Source organism: Castor canadensis, chromosome 5 (assembly GCF_047511655.1).
Source record: "Castor canadensis chromosome 5, mCasCan1.hap1v2, whole genome shotgun sequence".
NCBI classification, from domain to species: Eukaryota; Metazoa; Chordata; class Mammalia; order Rodentia; family Castoridae; genus Castor; species Castor canadensis.
In genome coordinates, this window is record NC_133390.1 from 62,387,335 (window position 1) to 62,411,801 (window position 24,467).

General features: G+C 36.4%; 1 protein-coding gene across 7 annotated transcripts in view; it reads left to right on the forward strand.

The window, feature by feature from the left end:
* Positions 1-24,467, forward strand: part of Gramd1c (GRAM domain containing 1C) — a 62,653-nt gene that overhangs the window by 32,115 nt on the left and 6,071 nt on the right. For all 7 annotated transcript variants that reach the window (XR_012447936.1, XM_074073175.1, XM_074073173.1 and 4 more), the window contains 10 exons: positions 375-507; positions 2,772-2,934; positions 7,131-7,268; positions 10,133-10,251; positions 12,398-12,540; positions 13,289-13,392; positions 17,926-18,102; positions 19,149-19,206; positions 21,162-21,272; positions 21,517-21,622. Coding sequence is in view for 6 of the 7 variants with exons in the window: in XM_074073175.1 (XP_073929276.1) it covers positions 375-507; positions 2,772-2,934; positions 7,131-7,268; positions 10,133-10,251; positions 12,398-12,540; positions 13,289-13,392; positions 17,926-18,102; positions 19,149-19,206; positions 21,162-21,272; positions 21,517-21,622 (1,252 nt within the window). In the remaining variant the exon portion in view is untranslated. The remainder of the gene's footprint in view (positions 1-374; positions 508-2,771; positions 2,935-7,130; positions 7,269-10,132; positions 10,252-12,397; positions 12,541-13,288; positions 13,393-17,925; positions 18,103-19,148; positions 19,207-21,161; positions 21,273-21,516; positions 21,623-24,467) is intronic.

Below are 24,467 nucleotides of genomic sequence, written 5' to 3' on the forward strand. Positions count from 1 at the left end.
GTACAAAAGCAGCTGATCAAATGCAAAGAGCCTAAAATAGTGGCAGATAAGATGTGGATTCTAGTCTGGGCTACCAGATAACTGAGCAACCTCAGGCAGCTCTTATCTTTCTCTTCCTCAGTCTACTCATCTGTGAGTGGATGTAAATTTTTTTGTAAATTTTTAAAATGCTTTTTGAAATTCATAGTCTCGTGTAAGCATATCTGTTTTATCTTTAGGAATAAAGTCATTTGGCATGTGATTGTTATAAGTAGAGGCTTATTTGTTAATTACAATAATTTGCTGTCAAAATGATTTATAATAGAGTAGTGAGGAGACAAAATCACTTATTTGTGTGGAGGTGACCTTGTATTTCTATAATGTGTTTCTTACAGAAGTCCAGGAAGAAGCACTGTGGATGATTCTGGGGAAAAAGATGAAAAATTATCCAAATCCATCAGTTTTACTCGGGACTCAATTACTCGAGTTGCAGAAACAGAGTCATTGGATGGAAATTCATCAAAAGGAGTTAGTATATGCTGTTCCTTTAAAAATACATCTGATACTGCATTAATCATATTTAAGATCAAGTGAAAATGCAATCTACAAAATGTTTTAAAACCTAAGATGTCAGGCTACTACTTTATATTAGAAAAGTTTTACGCCTGCAAGTAGCAGAGGTTCTGTGGTTTTGTTCAGAGCTGGATGAGGTACAGAGCTATCAGGTACCTCAGCATCAATATCATTAAGAAAAATAACAAGATGAGAATGTTGTAGTTAGCAGAATTTTCCTCAAGGTGAGTAGTGTGTGTGGTGGAGAGAATGATCTGTTTTGAGTGGAGAGCTGAGCCCTTGAGCAGCAGGCTGAGTAAAAACTGATGCTCCAGAAGCCACCTGCCAAAGAAGACTGGTCCAGATAAATACTAAGAATTCTACTTGGCTAGTTTCTTCATTCATGTTTTTTTCAAGTATCATTATAAGTGATTTTTAAACTTTAATTAGTTTTGATCACTTGGAGTCATTACTATTATTATTACTTTTTTTTTTTTAGACAAGTCTTGCTATGCAGCCTGATCTGGCATTTAACTATGTGGGCCTTGAACTTTCTATGTAAGCCCAGGCCAGCCATAAACTGGGGCTCCTCCTGCCTCCCTTTTACTAGTGCAACAATTACAGATGTGAGCCACCACACCTGGTTTATTATTATTATTATTTGATAATTAGTTTGTCCTCTCTGTCAATGGGAGCCTCCTCAGGTGGGCTCCTTTGTGTTTTTAAATGACCAGTAATCTTTGATGGTTTCCTTTCTCTTTGGCACAGCAGTAAGTTCCAAGCATATTTTGTGTGTGTTTTGTCACTCATTTTCTTGAGGAGTCGTTTCTTAGTGAAAAAAAAAATGGTATTTAAAAACTATTTGAAAGCTAAGAGTGCTCTTACTTTAGAGCTTTTATTCTCCTGACTGGGAATGAAAGTTGGGGCCACAGCCAAATTTATTGGTTTAAAATAGTGCTCTGGCTTCAAATCTTACCTCTGCCACTTGCTCACATACGACCTTAAATAATTAATTACTATGTTAATTACTTAAACTTTGCTTTGTTTTTTCAACTATAAAGGGAGGGTTTGTAAAATAAGAATTAAATGAATTAACATATATGAAAGTACTTAGAGCAATTCCTAGCACACATTAAGAATCCAAAAACCAGAAGCTGTTAAAATTGACAGTGAGCCTGCCTGTGGCCTTTTCTATCCTCCCCAGGGAACACCCTGTGTCGTTTCTGAGTAAATGTTGGGAAAACTCTGAAAGAGAATATATTTATGTAAAAGGCCCCAAAGTTATAAACTTGTCGTAGATAACCATCATCTATCCATTGTGGGGTGAATTTCTTGCAAAATTTATACATTTAGAGATATTTAGGGACCAGTGCAAGAAATGTGATTCTGGTTGTTAATCTCTCTGTATGCTCTCACGGAGAAGATGAAACCACTCAGTTGGGGAAGGTAACACTATAGGGGATTTCTTGCAGTCTGCTTATCCTTTTACAAAGGTCCAACTTTGAAAACTGGGTTCTCAGAACTGCTACCCTCTACCTGAGTCCTCTGACAACCTCTGATAATTTCTTTAGCACCTCCTCTGGAAATAATTAACCTGTTGGTTCTTGCCTCTAGTTTTTGTGCCTAAAGGAAGTCACCTTTTCTTTCAGTAAAGGAATAGAATATAGAGTAACAATGTTTTAAGATCAATTATACATTCATTGATGTTTAGTATAGATGTTTTCAGGTTATAAAATACAAGTTATATGAAGCTTGGTTCTTTTTTTTTTTCCTTTACATTCAAAAGCAGCATAGTGGGATTCTTGTGTGTCAACAAGTATTGCATGTCACTTACTCTGTTTCATTTTCACTTCCAACAAAGTTGGAAATAACAAAAGGTCAGAAATAACATTTTCTCAAGATGAAAATATGCTTTTTAAATTATAAAATTAATACTTTTTATAAAAATTGTTGAAATATAGAAGAATATTTGAAGAACTAAACATCAGCCACATGCCAACCACTAAAATAGTGACTTACTTTTCAATACAGGCAACTGTCTATATTCTTTATAATAGGAAATATATTTTAATCTGCTTAAATGTGGGCCCATTAGAAATGAGATTCATCCCCAATGAACAAAATACTGTAAATATTTTTCAAAGAGCAACATTTCAAAGCATCTTTAATATTAAAGTTGTTACTGTAAATCTAAACTTCAAACCTATTTTTATTTTTCACCTGTACTGTTTGCCTTTTAGGGATTAGGGAAAGAGGAGTCCCAAAGCGAGAAGCATATCAAAAAGAGTCCTTTATTAACTTCAGAGAAGAGGTTAAATAGAGTGCCATCAAAATCACTGGACTTGAATAAAAATGAGTATCTTTCTCTGGACAAAAGCAGCACTTCGGATTCTTTGGATGAAGGTAAAGAATTTCTTATAAATTTCAGGTATGTTTTTTAATGTTTTTCTTTGTATTAGGATGCACATGTTGAGAATTTATCCTCAAATGAGAAGCAGCTAAATCCCACCCATCTCCACTTCTTCTGAAGCCTTGAATTTGAAAGTCTTTATCACATTTAGCTTTTAAAAACTCAAGCTTTTGGCAATCCATGTGGAGCAGTACTGTTCATAAAATCCTGCATGTCCACTCTCACAGACCAGGCAGTGTAAAATGCTCACATTCTATAGGGACCCACCCATCAGTTCATCTAGGTTACCTTTCATTTTATTGGCAGGGAAGTAAGAGCTAGAGGGGTTTAGTCTAAAATCATGCAGCTAGTTAACAATACAGAACTAGGGTGAGGGACCGGTCTCAGTCCAGTGTTCTTTTTGTTTTACTCCAAGTACTTCCCAAATTCTTTTTTCTCTTCTTCCTTTTTAAAGAGACACCTTAGCAAAGAGCTAATCCAAGCCTATATCTTTATATAATTATGAATGCAAATAGTCATGGTAAGGGCATATTCTGAGATAAATATAAGTTTAAATTATTATTTTGCTTCCAAAAGGGAACCAAAGTTCCCCACAATTTTTAGAAAGGAATTTTTAAAAAAACTATGCACTGATAGTACTTATAAGAGTATTCAAGTCTGTGTGTGAAGAGGCAACCTTCATCTGTATTTCAGAACAGTAGGATGAGTTTTTGGAAGCAGGAGCATGAACAGCTCATCGAAATTACTTCTGAATTTAGTTTTTTAAAATTGTGATCAACTTTCAGTTAATTTTTTTAAGATTAATTTTTAAGATTTTAAAGATTTTTAAAAATTTCAATCCACTTTCAGAGGAACATTCTGTAGTTGAAATTTATTACAAAGACAACAAATAATAATATTCCATTTGGCATTAAAAAGTAACTAATTTGGTTTTAGAAGGTCAACAGAAATTTAGCTTAACTTTAAAGTGGCGAAGTTAGAGGTATACATGTGTCGAAGGTAAATGGGCTGCTGACTCGCCCACCAGTCACCTGTGATGTTCACCCTCCTCCCCAGGTGGAGGGAGGGCTGCCCTGGAGGAGCATCAGCTTCTAGAGCACTTAGGTCCTAGAAGAAAGAGCAGAGGCGTAGCTGGGCATAGTGGTGCACATCTGTAATTCCAGCACTTGGGAGGCTGAGGCAGAAGGATCACAAGTTCAGTGTAAGCTAAATAGCAAGACTCTTTTCTCAACATGAGAGAAAGAAGGAGAGCGAGAGAGAGAGAAAGAGAGAGAAGAGGAGAGGAGAGAGAGAGAGAAAGAGGAAGGAAGGAAGGAAGGAAGGAAGGAAGGAAGGAAGGAAGGAAGGAGGGAGGGAGGGAGGGAGGGAGGAAGGAAGGAAGGAAGGAAGGAAGGAAGAGAGAGAACGAGGCTTGCCAAGACTGCCCAGTGTACTCCTTCCATGGTTACTAATTATATTAGCGTGGCTGACCTATCAAAAGACACGGACTGTTTGGCTTAACAGAAATGTATTTTCTTATAATTGTGGAGGATACAAGTCCCAGTTTAGGGTCCAGCACAGTCGGTTTCTGGTGAGGACTCTTTCTGGCTTGTAGATGGCCACCTTCTTGCTTTGTCCTCACAGATCCTTTCCTCAGGGCATGCTCACAGAGGGGAGGGAGGGGCAAGAGGAGGGAGAGGCAGGGAAGAGGGAGGCAGGCAAAAGTTGAGAATATACTAAAAACTAAAAGTAGTTGTTTAAAGGAAACTTTATAGCAAATCATGTTCTCTCTACTTTCTCTATAACCTGGGCTTGTTGTACTTAAGGTATTTTAAGGAGTCTTTTTTTTTTTTTCTTAAATTATAAGATCACTGACATTGAAGTTAGTACAGTGGAGCCACTGGGAAAGATCAAGGGTAGTGACTGCTTTATTAGGACTGTTAACATCTACGCCTCAGTATACAGCAGGGTATGAATTAGTTAACTCTGCCTGACTGAACTTAGGACTTTAGGAAGATCTACTCTGGCACCCAGTGGCCAGATAGGTAAGTGACATGAAAACAAGAAATAATTTCTGTTTTTTTTTTGTTTTTCCTTTTTCTCACCTACTCTTTTGTAAGAATGGAGTTTAAAAATTAGTTTCATTATTGAGTTTCTATAAAAGTGTCATTGGTGATAAGTTATATAAGGGACAACATTAAAGCTCATAAAAGCTATGCATGTGTTTAGAAATAAAGCGAGAATAATAGCGGTACTCGCTGATGTGTTGGCTCAAGCCTATTATCCTCGCTACTCAGAGACTGGGGTCAGGAAGATTGCCTGGCCAGCCCAGGCAAAAAGTTCGAGAGCCTCCACCTCAGCCAATGACTGTTGAACTTGTTCTAAGAAGGGGGCTCAGGGAGAATGAGGGAGAACATCCGAGGGGGTGAATCCAATTAAGTACATATGTAAATGTCACAGTGTGTCCCCCCTGTACAACTATTATATCATAATAAGTTTCCTTAAAAGCTCTTTTTAGAAAAAGTTGCAAATTCAAAGTCCTATATAAATAGATCTTAATATATTTTTAGTATTTTCAGTAGTAATTTACTCATTCAAAAATAGTTACTTACATTTCTTATGTGCCAAGCCCTGGAGTTACATAGGTGTTTAAAACTGACATGGTCCCTAGTCTCATGGAAGTTAGAGTCAAGTGCAGGAGAAGATGATAAAGCAGTGAATCAGCCACCAATGAAATTAAAGATTGGGACAGGTTCTGTGAAGAAATGAGCAGGATAAATAGAATCACCTATAGTTGTTTACTTTCTATGTGAAGATTTGAGTTGTATCTACAATGAACATATAATACTTCTGTCAGTGAAAACCGTTTTCCAAGTCTAACTGGAAAGTCACCCCACAAAACCTTAGCAAATTGCCTGTTATTTGAAATTGCAGCAAATCATTTCTGCCTATGTATGTGGTGTTGTTGCAAGGAGACAGTAAGTCAATATCTACCTGGGATTCCTAAGTTCTTTGCACTTGGAGAGTAGAGAAACGCAAATCATTTAATGAGGGGGAAACAGCAGTAGTTAGGGTGATGCCAGAGCTGGAATGGTTTTTCTCATTCGTAGAGCACAGTCCTTTTATTTAACCAGACAGCATCCCACGGATTAACATTGACAAGTGCTTTAGGCAGATAATTTTTAGAACTTGATTTCTGAAAGTTGAGGGGCTTTTGTCATAGTTTTTGTTCTATATTGATGGGGATAATTCTTGAAATAATAACTAATCCCAGTCCACAAATCATTAAAATTTCATGTTGGATTGCTCTTCACTATTTCCTTTATTATCTTAGGCTCTTATTTCTAGCTGTCTTTTTAAAAATTGTTCTAAATTAAGCTCTTTCTGTCAGCATAAAATAGAAATTATGTAGGGCTATGTCTGGTAGTTCGTGCCTGTAATCCCAGCTATTAGAGTGGTGCGGGTAGGAGGATCATGGTCTGAGGCCAGCCCTGGAAAAAGTGTGAGACCCTATCTGAAAAACAAACTAACAGCAAAAAGGACTGGGGCATGGCTCAAGTGGTAGAGTGTGAAGTCCTAAGTTCAAATCCCAGTACTGCCAGAAAGTAGAGGTTATGTTTGTGTGTTGTGGAACTGGAGTGGGTTCAAATTCCTTATTAGTCACCAGCAGTGGAGTCTTGGTAATTCTCTCTGTGCCTCACTTTCTTCATCTGTGAAATGGAGATGATGATGATAATAACCTTTGTCTCAGAGGATTGCAGTGAAGGCAAGAGGGTCAATGCTTACAGGGTACTTAGCATAGTGTCTGAAGTTGTAAGTATCATGTAAGCTTTTATCTAGTGTTTCCAGGGAACATGAGAGAAGTGAGCAGTAATTTACAACATCCTTATCATACTCAAGTATGCCCAGAAAAAATGTAATATTCCACTGGGCATTATTTAGCTTTGAAGGATACTTTTCAGAAAGATTTTCTGTTCTTTTATTGTGTGGTTTTGGGAATAAGTTGTGAATACAGTGATCCTTGTCTTGAGGGAGTCAGTGTTAAGTTGTAGGTGAGTTATAATAATGTCCTGGAATGTGTTGGTCATTATAAACACTTTTGAAAACCATTGTGTGCCAAAAACAAAATAAAACACACAAAACACCGCCAAACCTTGAAATTACTTTCCCTTAATCTCTTCTTTTTTGGTCTGTGTTCTTGTTTCTCTAGAAAATATTCCTGACAAGGATCTTCAAGGAAGACTTTACATCAACCGTGTTTTCCACATCAGTGCCGAGAGAATGTTCGACTTGCTCTTCACTAATTCACGCTTTATGCAGAGATTTGTCAGTTCCAGAAATATAATAGGTTGGCCCTTCTGTCCTTACATCATGATACATTTGGAAGGATTTTTATTATCCTTAGAGGGTTGAGCCTGTATAAACTGACTTATGTTGCCAAGGGAAAAAACTAGACATGCTTTGATTTTATTTTGGTGACAAATAAAGTGGTATTTAAATGCTTGGTTAATTCACATGTAAACAGTATAATTGTTTAATTAGGCAGATGCTACTTACAATTAAGTTCAGACCTTTTAAAAACTTAAACTACATTTATTCATTAATGTACGTATTCAGATGGGTGGAACACCTGGATGTTGGTAGAGTATAAACGGAGCAACCACTTTGCCAAATGGTTCGGCTGTGTCTCTGACTTGGCAGTTACACTCCCAGGTATATACCCAGCAGAAATGGGCACATATGCACTCAGCATGGCATCTACTGCAGTGTTCACAGCAGCATTATTTATGATGCCTAATGTGCAACATTTCAGACATCCATCAATAGTAGAATAAACTGTGTAAATTTCCACAAAAGAACACTATATACAAGTGAAAGCAGTAACAAACTACTGCTACTAAACCAATATGAGGAAATTTCCCAGACACAATGTTAAGCAAAAGAAATCAGATACAAGAGTTCATGCAGATATGAGAGTTCATGCTATCTAATTTCTTTAAGTAAAGTTTAGAAACAGGCAAAAGAAATTTATAGACATACAGTCAGCCATAGTAGTTAGCATCGTGGAGAGTCGGGTGGTAAAGACTGAGAGGAAGTTTTGGGGCTATTAGTAAGAAGTTGTGTATCTTAGTCTGAGTTGTGGTATGCGTGTGTGTTCCCTTTGTGAAAATCATGGAGCTATACACTTGAGGTCACATTTTTTAAAGTTTCATTTGGGTGTACTCATAAGAAGAATTTCATTGATCATGTGTTAAGTGGTCTATTTTGGTAAATCTTTCAAATAGACATAGTTATTTTAAAGATGAGTTTACTTTAAATATTTTCAGATATTTTATTAACTTTGGGTACTTACTATATAAAATTAGAACACAACAGCAGCAGAAATTACTACAAGGTAAGCCATTTGACATAGTCAATAAGAAAGTAATTCTATAATCAATTTAAATACAGGGATTTTTATTACCTGGGATGTTATTCCTTTAACAATTAGATGTTACTCCTTTATATGAAACTTTTACATAAACGTAAGTATATATTCACAGATTATATTATTGATATAGATTCTAAGTATAAATATTATTTTTTTATTTTTATAGTAGAGTAGCAAAGAGATTTTGGCTAGAATGTCTTGTGATTATATTAGGATGGTTTTAAAAAATCATTTTTTTATTCCACTTTTTAAAATGTGGACTATTTCAGAGTTATAAATCTTCCTCTTTACTCAGGATTATATTTAACTTATTATATCTCTTCTGAGCCTATCTTATATTTTATTGCTAATTCATTTCTACCTGGAGAATCTGATATTTCAGAAGAGTTAAACATAACACTTCTTTTAATTTTCCAAGTGATGCCTGGTGACATTGCACTGCCATTTTTATGGCTGAAAAGGCCCAAGAGGAACCAGCTAAATGAAGTTTGTTTTTTGCAACAAAATTGCATTTACTGCTAATATCATATCAGGTTTCAACATGGATGACTATATCCAGTATTTGGTGTTAAAAAAGGTTTTGTTAATGAGAGGCTTCTGGCTAAATCCAAGACTAAACCGTTATAGGTACATTGCAAGGTAGATCTAGAATTAGTCAGAAGGTTTTCCTCAAAACAGAATCTGCTCATGACCAGAAACCATACTCTGTCCTTGGAAATTGTTACCTGATCATCAAAGTTATATTTCTTAAGACTAAGTTTCAAAGACTTCTTTCTAAAAATAAAAAGAATTTATTAATTTTGTATAATCAATTAATTGTGGACTCAATCTAATTCCAACATTAAAATGGTTACCACTGGATCCAATTTTAATTAGAGACCTTTTAAATTGGTATTTTCTTTAATCTCTGTTTAAAGTTGTATGACACTACTTATAGTTAAAAGGTCAGTTTTAAGTGTTCTTACCCAAACTTTTTACTTTGAAAAATGTAAACCTTCAGATAAGCTGCATAAATAATCTAAATCACCCATATATCCTTTGCCTAGACTTAGCAATTTTTAAAATTATGACAAAATATACACAACATACAATTTACCATTTGTAAGTGTACCATTCAGAGCATTAAGCACATTTACATTGTTGTGTAACCATGACTAACATCTATCTCCAGAACTTTTCATTATCCCAAAGTGAAACTCTGAAACTTTTAAATAAAAACTGTCCTTTTGTCCCTCCTCCAGCTCCTGGCAACTACCATTCTATTTTCTGCCTCTAAGAGTTTAACTACTCTAGGTATCTCCTATAAGTGGAAATATACAATATTTGTCCTTTAATGAAAAGTTTTATTATACTTAGTACAATGTCTTCAAGGTTCATCCATCCATGTTATAGGAAGTGGCCAAATTTCATTCTCTTTTAAGGCAGAATAATATCCCATTGCATGCATATACATCATATTCTTCTTATTCACTCATCTGTTAATGACATTTGGGTTATTTACACCTTTTACTTACTATTGTGAACACCAATGTGGAAGTACTCACTCAAGTCCTTGTTTTCATTTCTTTTGAGTATATACCTAGAAGTAGACTTGCTGCATCATGTTTAATTTTTAAAGCACAGCCATTGTTTTCCATAATGTTAAGTACATGCAGTAATGGAGGACTAGTACAGGCCAAAAATAAAATTTTAAATAGTTCTACAACCATACTTTTGATTCTGTTTAAAAATCATACCCTTCAAACTTCTAGAACTAACTTGTTCTATTTTTCTGTGATTAGATGTAGCATCTACACCTTGGACTGTTGAATCTGGAGGTGATCAACTGAGAACCATGACCTATACTGTCATTCTTAATAATCCACTTACTGGAAAATACACTGCTGCCACTGAGAAGCAGGTATGTCTGTTTTGTTGGTATTTCAAAAAACTTGTGTGTGGTAAGAGAGGATGCCAGTCATAGTGACCAGTTTACAAGACAATTTCAAGAAATAAATGGCATGAAAAAAAGAAAGGAGAAACTTTCATCGGATAAGAGACTGACAAGGCATCTAAACCACATTAATCCAATCCTAATCAAAGAAACCACCTATTTAAAAAAAAGTATGAGATTTAGGGAATGTTGTTATGTGCAATGATGATACTGTAGCTATATGCTTGTTTGTTTGTTTTGTGGAATCCATGCACACTAGGCAAATGCTCTGCCATTGAGCTATGTCCCCAGCCCTGTAGCTATGTTTTAAAGAACATGCTATTTATTTTTTAGAAGAGATGTACTAAAGAATTTATAAAGAGATATGCTAAAATATTTATAAATGAAATCGTTTTGATGCCTGACATTCCTTTTAAAACTAATCTAGACAGGCTAAGGATGGTGGTAGAGGGAAGGAATGTGAGGATGGGGTATGAACGAAATAAGACCAAGCAGTGGTTAATGCTGTTGAAGGTGGTGGATGAGTTTCTGAGGGCTCAGCATGCACATTTCTACTCTTATGTGTGTTTGGGTTTTTTCATAATAGAAGATTTAAAAGACAACACTTCTAAAAATCTGATTTACAGAATCATGTCAAAAGTGAGGGCCAAATAACTAGATGACTGCTGTGACACACTTGAGTTTTCAGAGCTAAACATGAGCAATTGAATGTTCCTCCTCTGTGTCCAGTGTAGCGCTGCCTTAGAGTGGAATATGTGTCTGGCCAATCTGTGTTGAAGAATAATATCTGAAGTACAGTTGGAATGCCTGTTTGACATCTGAACTAGGTGTGCTTTGCAGTTTTGTCCATCATTGTTAAAAAGGATGTGACTCCTTACCTTTTAGAATTTTTAAAAAGATTGTCAAACATAGGAAAAGCTCAGTATTTTGGTGCTGGGGAGTCTTTGATAACCTGAAAAAACCCTCTCCCCTTAGAAGATAGGTAGAATATGTGTGGTGAAAGCGGGAAAGGTTTAGGTGACAGCTACTTTAAAATCCTGTTAAGGGAAAGGAATGTTTTATCTGGTTATTCCTACTTCTTTGCTTTTTGGTGAAGGCTGGTTAAACTTTGGTGAATTTTTGGGTGGAGCCTTGTATTGTTCAACTGATTTTAAATTGTATTTTGTCTCCCCCATATGCGGACTTTAGATCTACGGCAAATGCAGCAATGTGGTTGGACTTGGATCACAAGACAAGGGGAGAGCACATATGGGAGACATAGGAATAGGTAGAAAACCCAAAACATGAAAGCATTTGATGTCCCCACTCCAGAGGAACTAATAAAGAAACCTTAAAGTGACAGAGGTCAACATGAGAAGGGGATCAGGAACCAGTGTAAAGATGAGTTAGAGTTGAATCAATATGGGTTGTAACACGTGTATACAAAAGCAATGCTGGGAATATTTCTGTATAGCTATCCTTAACTCAACTAGCAAAAATGCTTTGTCTTCCTTACTATGCTTATGTCTTTTCTTCAACAAAATTAGTGATAAGGACAGAACAGGACCTGCCTGGAACTGAGGGGGGGAGGGGGGAAGAGGATGGGGGAGGGGGGTAGGGAGGAGAAATGACCCAAACAATGTATGCACATGTGAATAAGTGAATAACTAAAAAAATGCACATCCAAGCAAAAAAAATTGTATTTTGAGTGTGTGTGTGTTTGTGGTGTTGAGGATTGAACCCAGGGCCTTGTACATGGTAGGCAAGAACTCTACCACTGAGCTATATCCCCAGCCCTTAAAGTTTGGAATTGTTAATTCAACTTTTCATTTAGTCCTCTTTATAAGCTAATTAATGCACAAGGAAGATTAATTCTTTTCCCCTCCTCATGCCTACAAGAAAAAGTTGTTAATGAAATGACAAGGAGACAGCAAATCTATTTCTGCAGCTCCCTTCCTTCTCAGTTCCTAGGCAGCACAGCCAACATGGAGGCTCTTCCTTCTAGCTTGCTATATAGACTACTTATGTCTTTAATATTTCTGAGAGGCAATTTTAGCATAGATGTTCTGAATTGCCAACAAACTTATAAGATATTTAAATTGTACATGAAAACTTTCAAATCTTATTTTGGCAGACACTGTATAAAGAAAGTCGGGAAGCACAATTTTATTTAGTAGATTCAGAAGTTCTGACACACGATGTTCCCTACCATGATTACTTCTATACCCTGAACAGATACTGCATCATCCGGTCTGCAAAACAGAAATGCAGGCTAAGGTGAGCTATTGAAAGTGAGCGTGTTAGCCAGAATAGGCTAAATTATACTTTGGTAACATATTAATCCTGAACTCTTAGCCTTTACACAGCAAAGCTTTATCTCTCGCCTAAGTTACATGTCCAACAGTGGTCAGAAGAGGAGTGGGACTCCAGCTGATGCTTTGATATCCTGGAGCTACACAATCCAGAATAAGTGTTTAGTTGCCACAGGAAGAGAAAGCAATGGAATTGCTCTCATGGCCAGAACTAGTCATCTGACCCTGTTTAAGGGCCCAGGGGCTGGGAGTTGGGGGTAGCACATGGTGAGAAGTAGTTGACTCTGCTACAGTGGGAAATAAGGCATGTTGGTGCCTTACAGAGTGACAGGCCATCATATGCCTGGCCTAGTCCTGGTTAATGCAGCTACTTTCAACTAATGTGTGACCACTAAAGATTTTTTTACATAAGGCATTTAGAAAATATAGCATTTATTTGCAACCTTGATTGCTATTTAGGTAAGGAAAATTCAGAGCAAGTGAAAGGAAATGAATAAAATGGCAAATACTTTGAAGGAAAATTTGATGAAATAATTAGCAGTTCACAGTAGTCTTTTTCAAAGAAGTCATTATTAGTGAACAAATTTTCTTTTATAACCTTAATGACTTTGAGTCCTTTTGGCTTTCCACCTAATGTAATCTGTAATTGCAATTTTAAGATAACTAAAGTCTGTCCTTAAATAAATATTCTTCTTTCATTCTTATCCTATTAGAGTTTCTACAGATTTGAAATACAGAAAACAACCATGGGGACTTGTGAAATCATTAATTGAGAAGAATTCATGGAGTTCACTGGAGAACTATTTCAAACAGCTTGGTTTGTAAAGTTTTTGATGCACCTATTTTTATAAAGATAGCCCTTATTCACAAAATAGATTGATTCTTCATTTGGATTCATAGCAGAAACTCGTAGGTGATGTTGGGATGAATCTTACTGAAGTGGTTTCAATTTCCCTACTTGTGAGATTTCAAAACTTTCAGTTTTCATTGGTCTAACAAACACTTATGTTATGCTTATTACATTCAGACATATAATAAAATTTAATGTGCATTACAAATATTAACTCATTTCATTCTCATAACAACCTTTGAAGCAAATGGGATTTTATTTTCCACTTTGCCAAAAAGGAAATGGAAACAGCATGGTTAAATGACTTGTCCAAGGTCACACAGTTGAGAGCCTCTGCAAAGAGCAGGAGGTTGGCAGTGGTGAGGGATTACCTAGCCACTTCACAGATACACCTTTGTGCTATGTAAAATCTGGAGAACGTCAGGCCCACCTCTCTTCTTGGACGCAGGCCCACTTAGCAGTGGTATTCTGTACATGTATTGATTTATGGAGGTAAGTACTGGGAGCTGGAAGGGGAAGTAATGCAGCTGTTCTGCTTGGATATTTCTTAATATATACATGAGGAAAAATTTACATACATGAGCATAATTTTAGTTAAGGAAAAGCTGGAGGTTGTTCAGCTCAGGATAGTTTAAGGCTTTATCATTTAGTTTGTTGGTTATTTTCCCAGTCTTTTCCCCTTTGGCTGTTTCATTATTAAATTCCTCATCAGGAGCAGAGAAAATGAAACTCAAAAATTAGTTTGGCCACTAGATGATGAGCTTCTAATAAAAGAATTGAGTGATAGCAAGCGTGAAGCCCTGCATTCAATTCCACGTACTACAAAAATAAATGAAATGAAATTTAAAAATTGCGTGAAGGAAGTTTGAAATAAATGACAAAATGGGGGTTTTAGGTTATTTGCAGATTTTCTTTTTTTTTTTAATTCATTTATTCACATATGCATACATTGTTTTGGTCATTTCTCCTTCCTGTCCCCCGTCCCCGCCCTCCCTACCTCCTCCCCTCACTTCCAGTCAGAACCTGTTCTGCCCTTATGTCTAATTTTGTTGAAGAGAAGACATAAGCCTAATAAGAAAGACAAAGCATTTTTGCTAGTTAAGATAAGAACAGCTATACAGACAGATTCCTAGCATTGCTTCCATGCACAAGTGTGTTACAACCCAAGTTGATTCATTTCTAACTGATATTTACACTGGTTCCTGATCCCCTTCTCGTCACTTTAAGGTTTCTGTATTAGTTCCTCTGCAGTGGGGGGGATATCAAACGCTTTCATGTTTTGGGTTTACTACCTATCCCCTTACCTCCCATATGTGCTCCCCTTGCCATGTGACCCAAGTCCAACAACATTACTGTATTTTCCCTAGATCTAAAGTCTGCATATGAGGGAGAACATACAATTTTTGATTATCTGAGCCTGGGTAACCTCGCTCAGAATGATGTTCTCCAGTTCCATCCATTTACTTGCAAATGATAAGATTTCATTCTTCTTCATGGCTGAGTAAAATTCCATTGTGTATAAATACCACATTTTCTTGATCTATTCATCAGTAGTGGGGCATCTTGGTTGTTTTCAGAACTTGGCTATTGTGAATAGTGCTGCAATAAACATGGATGTGCAGGTGCCTCTGGAGTAACCTGAGTCACATTCCTTTGGGTATATCCCTAGGAGTGGGATTGCTGGATCATATGGCAGATCTATGTTTAGATTTTTAAGAAGATTCCAAATTTTTTTCCAGAGTGTTTGCACTAGCTTGCATTCCCACCAGCAGTGTACCAGGGTTCCTTTTTCCCCCGCATCCTCGCCAACACTTGTTGTTGGTGGTGCTTTTGATGATGGCTATTCTAACAGGGGTGAGGTGGGGTCTTAGTGTGGTTTTGATTTGCATTTCCTTTATGGGTAGAGATGGTGAGCATTTTTTCATGTGTTTTTTGGCCATTTGAATTTCTTCTTTTGAGAAAGTTCTGTTTAGTTCAGTTGCCCATTTCCTTATTGCTTCGTTGATTTAGGGAAAGTTTAGTTTCTTAAGTTCGCTGTATATTCTGGTTATCAGTCCTTTGTCTGATGTATAGCTGGCAAATATTTTCTCCCACTCTGTGGGTGGCCTCTTCAGTTTACAGACCATTTCTTTTGTTGTGCATAAGCTTTTAATTTTATGAAGTCCTATTTGTCCATCCTTTCTCTTAGTTGCTGGGCTGCGGGGGTTGTATTGAAGAAATCCTTGCCTATACCTATTACTTCCAGAGTGTTTCCTGCTCCTTCCTGTACTAACTTCAGAGTTTCAGGTCTGATATTAAGGTCCTTGATCCATTTTGAGTTGATACTAGTACAGGGTGATAGACATGAATCTAGTTTCAGTTTCTTGCAGACAGATAACCACTTTTCCCAGCAACATTTGTTGAAGAGGCTGTCTTTTCTCTGTCATGTATTTTTGGCACCTTTGTCAAAAATAAGGTGAGTATAGCTGTATAGAGTCATATCCGGGTCCTCTATTCTGTTCCACTGGTCTTCATGTCTGTTTTTGTGCCAGTACCATGCTGTTTTTATTGCTTTTGCTTTGTAATATAGTTTGAAGTTGGGTATTGTGATACCTCCAGCATTGCTTTTTTTTCTGAGTATTGCCTTAGCTATTCGCGGTCTCTTGTGTTTCCAAATGAATTTTAGGGTAGATTTTTCAATTTCTGTGATGAAAGTCATTGGGATTTTGATGGGAATTGCATTAAATGTGTAGATTGCTTTTGGTAGTATAGCCATTTTTACTATGTTGATTCTACCAATACATGAGCACAGGAGATCTTTCCATCTTCTGTAGTCTTCCTCGCTCTCTTTCTTCAGGAGTTTGTAATTCTCCTTGTAGAGGTCATTCACATCCTTTGTTACATTTACTCCTAGGTATTTGATTTTTTTGAGGCTATCGTGAATGGAATTGTTTCCATATATTCCTTCTCAGTTTGTTCGTTGTTGGTGTATAGAAAAGCTAATGATTTTTGTAAGTTGATTTTGTATCCTGCCACCTTGCTATAGCTGTTTATGGTGTCTAGGAGTTTTTGGGTAGAGTTTTTTGGGTCTTTAAAGTATAGGATCATATTGTCTGCAAATAAGGATACTTTGACAGTTTCTTTACCTATTTGTATTCCTTTTATTTCTTCTTCTTGCCTTATTGCTCTGGCTAGAAATTCTATTACTATGTTGAATAGGAGTGGGGATAGTGGGCACCCTTGTCTTGTTCCTGATTTTAGGAGAAGTGGTTTCAGTTTTTTACCATTAAATATGATGTTGGCTGTAGGTTTTTCATATATAGCCTTTATAATGTTGAGGTACTTTCCTTCTATTCCTAGTTTTCTTAGAGCTTTTATCATGAAGTGGTGTTGGATCTTGTCGAAGACTTTTTCTGCATCTATTGAGATGATCAAGTGGTTTTTGTCTTTGCTTCTATTGGTGTGCTGTATTACATTTATAGATTTGTGTATGTTGATCCACCCCTGCATCCCTGGGATGAAGCCGACTTGGTCATGGTATATTATCTTTCTGCTGTGTTGTTGGATTCGGTTTGCCATTATTTTATTAAGGATTTTTGCATTGATATTCATGAAGGAAATTGGCCTGTAGTTCTCCTTTTTGGAGGTGTCTTTGTCTGGTTTTGGGATGAGAGTAATATTAGCTTCATAAAATGAGTTAGGCAATGTTCCTTCCCTTTCTATTTCATGGAATAGTTTAAGGAGGATTGGTATTTGTTCTTCTTTAAAGGTCTGATAGAATTCAGCAGAGAATCCATCAGGTCCTGGACTTTTCTTTTTTGGGAGACTCTTTATTGCTGCTTCAATTTCATTTTGTGTTATAGATCTATTCAGGTGATTAATTTCCTCTTGGTTCAGTTTTGGATGGTTGTAAGTATCTAGAAATCTGTCCATTTCTTCAAGATTTTCAAATTTGTTAGAATATAGGTTCTCAAAGTAGTCTCTGATGATTTCCTGGACTTCCATGGTGTTTGTTATTATCTCCCCTTTTGCATTTCTGATTTTACTGATTTGGGTTTTTTCTCTTCTTATTTTAGTCAGGTTTGCCAGGGGTCTGTCAATCTTACTTATTTTTGCAGATTTTCTTGTGCTTCCTGCTTCCTTTCTTACAAACACACATTGACAATTAGAACTTTGAGGTAGATGGGTACCATAACTTACACTGGAAATCTTTCTAATGATCCAATGTAAGTGGGTATCCTGTTGGTTCCATAACTGAAACCATTACATTAATATTTAATATAGCACATGAATGGCAGATTTGTCCTGCTGATCCCATAATTTATTAATACTCGTTCTTCCTAGAATAATGAAACCTCATTACAGGGTCATTGTATTCTAAAGCTTTTCATTAGGCCGTAAAATCCTAAGCAATAGTTAAAGAGAAAAATCAAGGTTTAAACAAACAAACAACACTTACATCTTATAGTGAGAAGGTTCCCCTATATCTAAAGATTCTTTAAAAAAATTTTTCCTTCTTAGAATCAGATTTGTTAATGGAAGAATCTGTGTTAAATCAGTCCATGGAGGAGCCTGGAAAACTCAGTAGCCTGAGAAGGAGAAGGCGAACATTCAACCGAACAGCAGAAACAGTTCCTAAGCTTTCTTCTCAGCGTTCTTCTGGAGATATGGGCTTAGAGGCCAAAGGTGATATTACAGGTAGCTGTCACTGTTAGAGGAAGGAGAAGTACCTCCTGTTTATAAGACATATCAGTTTGGAGGTCTGCCTTTCCCCTTCTTTTGATAATGTTTCTTGTACTCTGAGTTCTTTAAAGGTAACTACTATAGAAGCATAAAGCTGTAGCTGCAAAGTGGTAGGGCTATGGGCAATAGTAGTATTTTATTTGGCCCACAAGCATTTTAAAAATTGGGCATTTTAAATAAAATCTCAGATCTGACAGTCCTGTACTAAATCCCTGTGTAGCCGCAGTTGCAGCTTCCTTGTAACTGCCTTTCCAGATAGTCTGTGCTCCCAGCTGGTTACTGTCTTCAACTAAGTCACCTCTCTCCCTGCTTCTGGGCAGCTTCACTCATTTATTTCCTGCCTGGCTCTACAGACATTTGATTTCTTCCTCTGAATGTACTGCTCTTATGTAATGTCAGGGCCAGGCCAGGAAAAATGCAAAGATGGACCTTGACTTTTATTATCTCTACTTTCAATTTTGAAGACATTCTGCTTTTACTAACAGTTATTCCCTCTCTCTCTCAGGCTATAAAGCTGCCATACCTTCTGATCCTCCTATATTACCAAACCTCTTCAGAATTATGTCTTAGTATGACTATATTTACCCCCTATTTAAGATTAATGGCTCTCTAATTTTGGAATTTAAAGTTTTAGGTAACAGTGATTGGTGAGGAGGATTTTTTTAGAGAAGCACTGTACATAAACCCATTCAAGTATGATTTGCAAAGATTGTACTTAGCTATATGTCATGAATGATGTATTGAATTGCTTATTTAACTTTAGAGCAAATGAATTTGTTATATATCCCAAATTTGAAGGATTGCTATAGGTTTTCTCACTGTGGGTTTGTTCACTTTACCTAGTACATCAGAAGTGAAAAAAGAGATGCAGGGAATTTGTGCTAAATCACTTGGTCTTTGCAAATAATTTTCTTTTCCAGTTATTTTCAACCAAATATTAATTTTTTATCAGTGCAATCACAATCTTCACTCTAATTTAGCCTTTTTCTTATGACCTTCAGGAAAGAAAAAGGAAGTGGAAAGATACAACACTGCTCTTATTGTGGTGATGAGTTTTTTGTAAGTATTTGTTGCGGATGCTTATTTTGCTTGTGTCTTCATTTACCTTTAACTAGTTCCCAAAAGAATGTGAATGTATTTGTATATTATTGGGTAGAAATTTATCCACTGTGGGCTAAAAACAGCAATTTTATAGGTTTCAGTCTGATAGTTTTGGATATACGATTTTCAGAATTGTTAAATTTGAAGGAATGCAGTGTACATTCAACATTTTTTATTTTTTAACCAATTTGGTTTATTTCTGTTATCACAGGTTTTTTTGGGGAGATTCCATAAATTTAAAGGGAGTATTTATATACACATGCTGGTGAAGACCCAATAACACTATTTGACTCTGCTTGATTAGATCAGTGGCTCTTACCTGTTACTGTGCAGAAGAATCACTTGGGGAGTTTGCTAGAATGCAGAATTCTCAGCCTCAATACCAGAGAATGATTCCTCAGACCTTGACTAGGGATCAGAAATCAGTTTTTTGAGGCATACAACTTGTTACAATACAAGTGATCAAGCATCACATGGTGAGAAATACTGGGCAATTAGTGTAAATCTCAGGACACATTATAGGAATCAACTTAGTTATATTTAGAGCACTAGTATTTACTTTGCTGTATATAAATCTTGAGGTACTCTTTAGACTAACTGTATTGATTCTGACTTAGTGATACACTCTCGTGTGATAATTTTTTGAGATGAAGCTTTTATGTCAGCTGTTTTTTCTTATAGATTTCAGAACACAGAAAATATTTGTTATTCCTTTGAGTTTTATAAAATAGTTTTTTATATTCTGCTTAATCTGTGAAAATTTTGAGTGGCAAATATTATCATTGGGCTTCTGCAGTGCTTTGCAGAAGGCATACTCAAATATTGAAATGTTACCCACATACCATTTCAATGTCATAATAATTTCACAATTTGATTTTTTGCTACCCTTAAGTTTTTTCCTTACATCCTCTTCTTAATGGGTAAAGGTAAATTCTATATATGTGTATATATATATATATATATATATATATATATATATACACATATATACATATATGATTTGTTTGTGTTGTGTTGGGATCAGACTCAGGGTCTTGTACATCCTAGGCAAGTTCTCTACCACAGAACTATACTCATAGCCCCAATGTGTGTATATGTTGAAAGGCGAGTAAATATTTTAACAGAAAAAACATAAGTAGAGAAATATGATGCTACTTACATATTTGCATATGGGTCTTTATTCACTTGAAAGGCTGCTGTGAAAACCAATATATTTAATTCATGTAAAATTCTTTGACATTAGTGTATATTTGATATTAGATATTTCCTTTATTCAAGATGAACAAGACAAAAGTTTTGCTGATCGTATTTTTTTTGAGCTTCCTCTGAGAATAAGAGATATGTCATAGTCTCCCCAAGATCAGCTTCATATTGATCTTCATTTCTTTTCTGAAATGCAGCATTGTAGGTATGTAATTGCTTAAGCCAAAGTACCCAAAAATAGATCCTAAAAGCTTACCTGGTAGATTTCTTAGCTGGTGGTCCCACATCATCACTGGCTTAGATCCCTAGCAGAGAGTAACAGATGTCAAAGACAAATGCAACCTTGAGTTAGGATTATTATTATGTGACTTTTATTGTCACATTAGTTACTTTCCATCTTTTTCTTTAGTTTTTCAAAGCAATTCATACAGTGAAATGAGAGAATTTATTTAAATAACTGGAAAACAGTCTATATAATGTACATTTGTAAAGCTTTGTATTGTATGTATTTTTGTATATATATTTTTTTCTTTCTTTTTGGGGGGGGATTTTTTTGAGGCAAGGTCTTCCTATGTAGCCCAGTATGGCTCAAATTCACCATCCTCTTGTCTACACTTCTGGAAGACTGGGATTACGGGTGTGTCCTACCACACCTGGCTTTCATGGCCTGGATAAATATGGGTTAACCAGGTGTCATGTGTTCTGCCTAGTTTGCTGCTGCTAGTTTTGTTGAATGTGACACTGTTTCTGAAGTTGTCAAAGATAGAGCATGCTGCTCAGTCCTTTTACCATCTCCACTTCCAAGAAGAGAAATCCTTAAAGTAAGTATCCCTCTCCCTCGTCTGTTTCCATCACATTATTTCAATAGTTCTCTATAGAAAATCATATTCCACTTTCAGAAATTCTGGTTTTCTAGCTATCCTCTAGTCATAATGGCTTGTTTTTTTTGTTGTTGTTGTTTGTTTGTTTTTGTGTTTTATTTGTAATTTATGTGGTACAACACTTTCTGGAAATGAAAGAGCAAAGGCTCTTCTCTTGATTTTGAAGATGTTATCTTTCTTCCAGGTTAGCCTCTGACATGGTCTCAAGAGCGGAAAATATTGAAAAGAACAAGGATCAGACCCATCGTTTAAAAGGAGTCCTTCAAGATTCCATACTGATGCTAGAACAGGTATGCAATTTTCGTCCTGCAGTACTTAGAACCTTTGTACCGGTGTGAATCGGTTCCTCTGGTTATGAGAGAATATTTACTACACCATTATTTAAAGAAGGTTTCTGCATTCTGCATATTATGTATATAGCCACCTGTGTTATTTTTCTTACAAAATGGGAGCATACTCGACACACTGTTGGGTACACAGTTTTTTCAGTTAATATTAGATTTTGAAGATGTTTATCAGCATGTATACATCTGCATCATTCTTTCTCTTGATCCTTTTAGATCAAACTTTATGCTAAAAATAAACTTTTTTTTTGTGAGACTGGGGTTTGAACTCAGGGCTTCACACTTGTAAAGTAGGCACTCTACCACTTGAGCCACACCTCCACTTTATTTTGCTCTTGCTATTTTGGATATGGAGTCTCTTGAACTATTTTCCAGGGCTGGCCTCAAACTGTGATCCTCCCAATCTTAGAGTTCCAAGTAGCTAGGATTACAAGGCATGAGCCACAGGTACCTGCCTTTAACTTTTGATATAAACAGTAGCTACTATATATTGTGTTCATTATTTTGCTTTTATCTATTAACTGTGTATCTGGGGGATACTTATAAATGAGAATATAAGGTATTTCTTCTTTTTTAATAGATGGATAGGGCTCAACTGTATAAATGTGGCATAATTATTTTTACTAATTCTGCATTACAATGAATACTTAGGTTATTTCAGTATTTTGCTATTAAAATTATTAATATTCTTTTGGTCATTTTTACTTTTTTTTTTGAGACAGGGTCTTTTTTTTGCATGGGTGTTGGAGATAGAGTTTAGCTATGTAGCTCAGGCTGGTCTTGAACTCACAATCTGGCCTCTGCTTCCTGGATGCTGGGATCACAGGCATGTGCCACCACACCAGGCATGCATGTATACCTGCATTAGCAATGCATGAGTCTGGGCAAGTGGGGATTAGCCAGGCGCCATTTACTCTGCTCAGTTTGCTGCTGGTGGTTTCATTGGGTGCGATACCCCTTGAGCACCATGTCATCAGTATGTGCTGTCTCATCCAATGAACCAACACTTTGAAAAATAAAGATCAATATTTAGTTATGAATACAACACACACTCGCTTTTCAAAGTTGGAAAATAGAAAACAGTAGAAGAGAAGAAAACATAATAGTTCTAGTATTCAGACATAATCAGTGTATTTTATTTCCTTCTAGCCTTTTCTTCTATCCACATGATTTTTTTCAGAAGATTCAGTCATGAGCATTTCTTAGACTATCATGAAGGTTACTGCTTCAGCTGTGCACTCTTCAGATGTGCAGGCTCTACAGTTCCTTAGTAACTTTCTTCTCCATCCTCAGCAAGGAGCACATCAGTCTCACTTTTCTTCTCTTCCTCGCCCCCATGTCCACCTCACTCTCAACTGATGACCATGCCTTATGGAGAAAAGAGATACTTTGATTCTCTTTCTATAACCACATCTATAAGCCATCCTATCTTTGTGCCCATCTTCTTCTTTTTCTTTTTTCATTTCTATGTTGTTTTTTAATTGTACAAAGAAAGGGGGTTTCATTATGACATTTCCATATATCCACACAACAGACTTTGATCATATTAGCCCCTCTATTTCTTGTGGATATGTTTTCTCTTGTTCTTTAGTTTGCTTATGTCTTATTCGTACTATCATGTTAAGTTATCATCATTTCAAAATAGCTTGCAGTACTCAAATTTTAAGCCTCTTGTTAACCACAAAGCAAAAAATATAGTTGATACTTGTACAGGGTGAAAGTAATGAATCTAGTTTCAGTTTTCTGCAGGCTGATACCCAGTTTTCCCAGCAACATTTATTGAAGAGGCTGTCTTTTCTCCATTGTATATTTTGGGAGCCTTTGTCAAAAATCAGGTGGGAGTAGCTGCGTGGATTCACATTGGGTCCTGTATGCTGTTCCACTGGTGTTCAGCACATGCTGTTTTTATTGCTGTGGCTCTGGAGAATGGTTTGAAGCTGGGTAGTGTGATTCCTTCAGAGTCGCTCTTTTTGATCAGCATTTCTTCAGCTATTCTCTGTCTTTTGTGCTTCCAAATAAACTTTAGGGATGACTTTTTTCTTTTTTTAATCATATTATTGTTGTACTGAGGGTACATTTACAAAAGTTCTCACAGTATATCATAGTCAAATTCACCCCTCTATCATTCTCCTTTGTCTCCCCTGTATATCTATCTTAAACAAACAAAAATGTCTTTTTTCAAAAATGGAGAGCAGGAAGGTGAAACAAGTCCTGTGTGGGGACTGGTGCCAGAGGGAGAGGGGAGGATATAAGGAAAGGGATAGGAGGGATGTGCTGGAAATGCAATGCACACATTCTCTTCTTGACTAGCATTAGGGCATTCCTTTGCCTGTGGGAGGCAAGTTGCAGTGCATGAGGGAGACTGCGCCCACCACTTGTCTAGCTTCTTCATTTCCAGTCCTTTCTTCTGCTGGATCTTTACCATCAGCATGTGACCCTGGCTCATCATCTCTTGTGTTAACAGACCCACTTCATCTACACTCCTCTCCATCCACTCATCTGTTTCTACTTCCTTTCACAGCCAGTCTCTTTAAGACTTGCCTGCTCTGGCTGTCACTATAACCCATCCACTTTGTACTTGTTCTTTTCATCAAAATCACTTCATTGCACCAAGAGTTAACCTGTTCTATAAAGTTTGTTCAGAAAAATTGAAATCCCATCACCTTCCCCCATTTCTTTCCTAGAGTTAATAGTACATAACTTATTATTTTGCTTACCTCCATTTTGGAAATAAGCATGTATTTGATATGTCTTGATTTTCCAATTTTAGATATTATCTTTTGGCTTCCTA